General features: G+C 50.1%; 1 protein-coding gene across 3 annotated transcripts in view; it reads right to left on the reverse strand.

The window, feature by feature from the left end:
• The window catches only part of Prrx1 (paired related homeobox 1), a 67,700-nt gene extending 62,701 nt beyond the window's left edge, over positions 1-4,999 (reverse strand). For 2 of the 3 annotated variants that reach the window (XM_052737418.1, XM_052737420.1), the window contains exon 1: positions 3,719-4,999. In XM_052737418.1, coding sequence (XP_052593378.1) covers positions 3,719-3,959 — 241 coding nt within the window. In that variant the 5' untranslated portion in view covers positions 3,960-4,999. The remainder of the gene's footprint in view (positions 1-3,718) is intronic. The other variant, XM_052737419.1, reaches the window with a different exon arrangement.
• Positions 5,000-6,000: the final 1,001 nt, after the last annotated feature.

A 6,000-nucleotide genomic window follows, 5' to 3' on the forward strand; every position in this document is an offset into this window, starting at 1 on the left:
CATTTGCATCCACCCCGGCCCGGGACCCAGCTGTGCCCGGGTGCACACTTAGCGCTGGCTGGTGACTGTGTGCGTGTGCGTGCGCGTGTGTCTAATTGACTTTCCGTCTACCTTTTTATGACTACATGTGTTTCCAACAAAAGGTCTTATTAGGACAATCTGGTTTCACTAATTTAGAGGTTGGGAATGTGGAAGGCAGGCGTGCTTTTTTTTTTTTTTTTTTTAAGAGTTTGCAGAAGTTGAAATTAAGAAGTTGACAGCGGGGTGAACTGTCCTCCCAAGAGTAGGTCTGCTTGTTTTTATGATTCCTTCTCCCTCCCGACTTAGCCCTGCTCTTCCATCACCGGCATTTATACACCAAATGTTCCTCCACTACATTAACCATAGAGTAAAGGTACCAAAAAAATGGAGAAAAAGACACTAGGCTGGGAGAATCAATAATAAAAAGCAGCCTTCCACAGAAGGGAAAATAAAGTAAGGATCAGCCCCCACCCAGGGGATCGGTGGAGGGGACAGGATTGCTGACTTATGGTAGGAGAGGCCAATAAGGACTCCCTACTTTTTATAATAATTGGCCAGGTTGAAATGCCAATTTTTGCACAATTAAGAATCTAATGTTGAGGGTGTCTGTGGAACCTACATGCTAATTTCTCCAGATAGGTAATTAGAGAGGCCAGGTTTCCATGTACCTGACAAGCTGAAGCAACTGTTCCTTGTTTCCATCTCTTTGAAGGGTATTTTCCTTTTCCACTCTGCGCATCTGATGCCCTGTGAACTTCTCCATCCTCTGTGACCCCTAGTGTGACCCCTAAATCCCGTCCAGCCAGATCTCTGCAGTAGCTCTCCTCTGTCCCAGACTCCCCTCTTTTCTATCTATACTGTCTCCTCAAGCTGAAGAACCAGTGCTGCCCCACAGATCTTGATTTCCAAGTACCTCACAACTTCCTCTGCATTCTACCTGATCCCCAAGAATAAGGATGGGATTTGGGGGTGGGGGAGGCTGCTTGTCTGACCAGACTGGAGTCTCCTGATATCACCCCCCCCACACACACACACCCATGAAGAAGAGGAAAGCTGAGAAAACTCTGCTTCCAAAAGCAACAGTCTCTTAGTAGAGCCCTGCGGCCATCTCCCAGCAAAGGCCAAGTCAGCCCGTGCCTGTGTGTTATGCTTCCCTGAATTCTTTGTCAGTCCTAAGTGCTGGTCACTCTTACCTCTCACCTCACCCTGCATTGTGTTGACTAGTGAAGGTCCTGTTTGCTGCATCTTTTCCCCCACCCTGACTAGATGTAAGGGGCTCGGCTTCCTCTCTGGGTCCTCTCTCCATCGGCCTCTCTATTCATTACAAGTATGAGGTGAGGCTGAGTTCAATGCAGGCAGATTCGTGGGGTCTTGTCCCTTTCTCTGGGGGTAAAAGGTCCCCCAACTCAGGTGCAAACCTAACGCTTGTCCAGGGGATTTGTATGCATGATGTGACCTGGGTGATTCTGGGCATGAGTCTCATAAAAAAAAAAAAGACTCCCTCATTTCAACCAGCTTCATTCAGTACAGCCTCTCTAAATCAGCTCCACAATGGCTTCCTTAGCCTCGCTTTTCTATAGGCCCACTATACGACCATGACAATCCCCAAGTTCCCTTCTCCTAGGTTTCCTTAAAGAAGAAAAAACAAAACAAACAAAAATAGTACTTTCTGTCCCCTTCCAGCCCCACAGTTTCTGAGGCTGGTTGCCACTCTGGAGCTCTTGCTTGCTGAGGCCAGCCTTGGTCCGCCTTTTCCTAAGCTCCAGCCCTCTTTTGGAGCAAAGCAATACTACCTCCTCTCTCCTGCCCACATTGGTCTTCCACACAGCAGTTTCTTTAAAGCTTGTTTTCTGTTGGGGTAGTGTGTATATGGGTGATGGTGTGAGGTTGGGGTAGTGTAGTATATGGGTGGAGGTGTGAACGTTCAGTTCTTCATACAGTGATAACTGTTGGGATCAATAATGAGTCCTATAGAAACTGTCCTGACAGTCACAGGGCAGCTGCATCTGGGGTTCCTGGTACTATCTCCTTAGTCTTTGTTTTCCATTTTCCCTAGTGAAAGGATTTAAATAATCGTAGAATTTCATAGCCCATTTTGTTAGAGCTTCATCCATGAGATGATGCTGGTATGTATACCAGGATCAGCTTCCCCCAAACATTACACAGAATGACTATAGTTCCAAACCTAGTCCATACTCAGGGTTTAGGGACACTAATTCTTCCTGGGTGTGGTTTGGACTAGTTTCTGTAATTCAAATGGCTACTTCAAACCTCTTCATCCAGCTCTTGTGGCACTCAGTGGGCCCAATCCAGAATTGTTTGTCCCCCAGGTTACTGCCATCTGAACTAATTCAATCCTAGCAGACTGCAGAATTTAAGGCTACAGAACTAGGGGCCAGTGCCCTGACCAGGTAGGGATCTCCAGTGGCCTGCTTCAGTGAGCCTGACCCCTCACCACTGTGCCCAGGTACCATTTCCAGCTGTTTTGGATGCCAGTTTGCTTTGAATGTCTTTTTAAAATTACTATTTGCAAATCTAAGATGGGCAGCGTCTTGAGAGAATCATGGAATGTCCGAGGACCTCCAAACTACAAAGTTCACGAAAGAGCGAACAGCATATAAAGATAAGGAAAGAGGTCATTTTAGAACTGTCTTCTGGGTCCAGACTCCTGCGACCCCCAGGAGGGAAGGGAGTATCTGTGTGCATCTGACTAGAGGCCACTTGGGATGAACCAGGTGACAAGTGTGTTACATACTCAGGGACCATGACATACGCTTGCAGTCAGTCTTTTTGTAAGGGCAAAGTTAATAACTCGGCTATTTCATCGGTTGAGGATAGGTAAGGCATCTTGTACATAGACTTTTCTGGAGGTCTAGGGGCCAATAGGCCCCGCTGCGCTGCTGCTCGAGGACTTGGGCCTGGAACCCGCGATATCCCCGGTGCACCTATGGTGCTAGATCAAACTAAGCAGGTTTGGATTTTGCTAATAAAGAACGTTCTTCCAGCTTCATCAAGGTTTGCCCTAACAGATGGGCTTTTAGCTCCGTCTCAAAACTGTTTTGCAGGTAGAAGTGACAGCATGGGGCAGAGAGCAAGCCTAGTCAACTAGGACTGGGCATATCCGTACTGCCCTCTGCCTTTTCCAGGCCTGGGTCTCACGCACTAGGATGTGCAACCTGAGTGGCTTCTGCCAGACTCCCTTGAGCACAGTGCTTTCCCCTCAACCCCGCGGAAGAAGCGCTCCCAGGCCCACCCGGCATCTTTGTCCGCGGTTTTCTCTAACCCGGGTGGCTGTGCAGTCTGCGCTCCGGCCAGACCGCTCCTACCCGGGCGCAGACGCCCCGCCTGCGGGATTTCTGACCGCCGCTCTCGCCCGAAACCGAGACGCAACCGAGGTGGCTGGAGACAGTCGCGGCCGAAGAAGAGTCCCTGCCTGGGATCGCCTGGCCTCCCAGCGTCCCTGGGCCTTCGGGCCTTTCTCCAGCGTCCGCTTGGCTTACACCCTTGGCGGAGCCCTCTTTTTCTCACCCGTCTTTCAGCAATCTGAGATCAGCCACTTTTCCCAGGACCCTAAACTTCCTCATCTTCGCCTCTTCCAGAACCTAAGCCTAGAACACGCTCCCGCCGCCCTTCCCGGGCCTCCACCCGCTGTCCCCCCGGGGGCACACACTTCCCGGAGCACGCGCCCCTCACTCACTGTCCTGCTGAGGGGTGTCGCTGCCACTGGTCAGTCCGGGTGACTCCAGCAGGCTCCGGCCCGCCTCGCCCACACTTTCGTCCGCCTGTGCCGCCACCATGTCCCCGGCCTCCTCCAGGTCTAGCAGGTGACTGACGGAGAAGTTCTTTTTCGCCTGCAGGGTGTCGAGGTTGCCCGGGCTGTCCAAGCGGCCGCCCAGCGCCGGTTGCCGCTCCAGAACGTGCCCGTAGCTGGAGGTCATGGTCTCCCCTCCAATCCCACCCACCCCCCTCTTCCCGCTCGAATCAACACCAAACGCTGTGGGCGCGAGGGGGGGAGAGGAGTCGAGTGGGGAAGAAAGAGGGGGGAGTGGAGGGAGAGAGAGAGAGAGAGAGAGAGAGAGAGAGAGAGAGAGAGAGAGAGAGAGAGAGAGAGAGAGAGAGAGAGAGAGAGAGAGAGAATCCCCTTCCGAAGAGCAGAACTTTCGGCACCAGTAACTTTCCCGCGGCCTCGGTTGCTTCCCTGAAGCCAAGTCCCGCAGCGCGGTCCAAAGAGACAATTCACACCAAAAAGTTAGAAAAAAAAAAAAAAAAAAAGTTACCCTATGCTTAAATCAAGAAGAAAAAAGTATCCCTTCGAACTCTCAAAAAGCGTCCACTCGCAGACACTAAAAATAATAATAAGGGGGAGAGAGGAAAGGGGAGGCCGGCAGGGCGGGGGAGTTAGGCAAACAGAAGAGAGAAGAGGGGTGGAGAGAAGAATCAAAGTGGGTTTTAAAAAAAAAAGGTTAAAAAAGTTATTCCCCGGCAAGAGTTCAAGCACCAACAGAAGGAGGCTTGTTCCAGCTTTAAAATGTCTTCAAGAAATCGCGTTCCCCCTCTCTGCACTCCTGTGGATTCTCGGGAGTGACTAGAATTTCAGGAGAGTGATGTCTTGCAGATGTATTAGAGAGCAGGATTCTCACTTTACTTTTCGTTAGGAGGAAAAAAAAATAAGAAATAAAGAAGTAGGGCTTCAAGAGTCTGCAGAAGGGCGGCGGGTCCCCCCTTCCCTTCTCTCTCTCTCTCCTCTCTGGGTTGAGTTCCTCTCCCCTTCTCAGTCGGATCAAGAAGCTCTCTGGCACTTCAAAAGGCACAGACTGGCATGGAGAGGAGGCTTTGTAGGGAATACAAGAAAATTGGAGACCCCTGGGAGGGCAGATCTCCACTTAATAGGAGCCTGTAATTACGTGGCAAAGCCTTTGTGCGGCGCCTGACGTTTTACAGACCCCCTTTCTCCATCACGATCTCCTTCCTCCTTTCCCTCGGACCGAAAAAAGTCTGATTAAGAAAACCCCCTTTGCGAGAAAGAGGGAGGGAGGGAGGGAGCGAGAGAGAGAGAGAGGGGGAGGGAGTAAGGAGGGAGAGGGAGGGAAGCACAGAGAGAGTCCCTTTGGATTTTTTAAAATAAAGGTCTAATTATCATTCCCTTGCAGTAGTATCACAGAGAGAAAAGAGCCGAAACCCACAGTCTTTTTAATCGGGCTGATTATTTTGTTTGGGCATTAACTCCTCCGGATTTGTTTGAGATCCTGTTGGAAAATCTCATTTGCATGCTTTGATAACAGCTGAGGGCAAACTTGTTAAGAAAAAAAAAAAAAGAATGCACATCTCTAACAATCAAATCTTCTGCTGCTGCCCCGCCCCCGGTAACTTTTCCTGCAGATTTGTTTTGGCGAAGAGCGCAGGGAGAGTCTGAGACAGAAAAGCAAAAGAGCAAGCCTATTAAAGCTCCTTTGGCTCCGTAGAGACAGCCTATTAAATAATGTAATAAAATAACAAGAGCGATAATAACTGGAGGATCTCTGCGTTCTAAAGGCGGCTTGGAGAGATCCAGAAGTCTTCAGCGTCGAATGGATTCGAGACTTTCGCTGCCACCATTTAGAAATCTCCAGGCTTCAGACAGTAGAAAATTTACATATTTATTAAGCAGGAGAGAAGTCTGTCCTGATCGGTCCACTATCCTTCCAACGGGTGTAATTTCTTAGGTGTGGTCAAGGTCGCTTTCCCAGGCGACAATTGTTGTTAGCATAGAGGCTGCCCAAATTCGGAGCAGACAGGAGCACCCCGGCTGAGGGAACTCGGGGAACTGGGGATAGGCTCTGTGCTAATCTGTGTCCAGCCGGGTGCGGTCCTGGCAGACACCGAGTCAGAGGAAGCCAGGGTCGGTGTCTATGGACCAGGCTTGACAGAGGACAGAGAGGTGCTGGGCGGTGTTTTCATGACCTGTTGGAATCTGGTAACAGCTTTAATAGTCTCATTAGG

This window comes from Peromyscus californicus, unplaced genomic scaffold (genome assembly GCF_007827085.1).
Source record: "Peromyscus californicus insignis strain IS unplaced genomic scaffold, ASM782708v3 Scaffold_14__1_contigs__length_90479793_seg_2, whole genome shotgun sequence".
NCBI classification, from domain to species: Eukaryota; Metazoa; Chordata; class Mammalia; order Rodentia; family Cricetidae; genus Peromyscus; species Peromyscus californicus.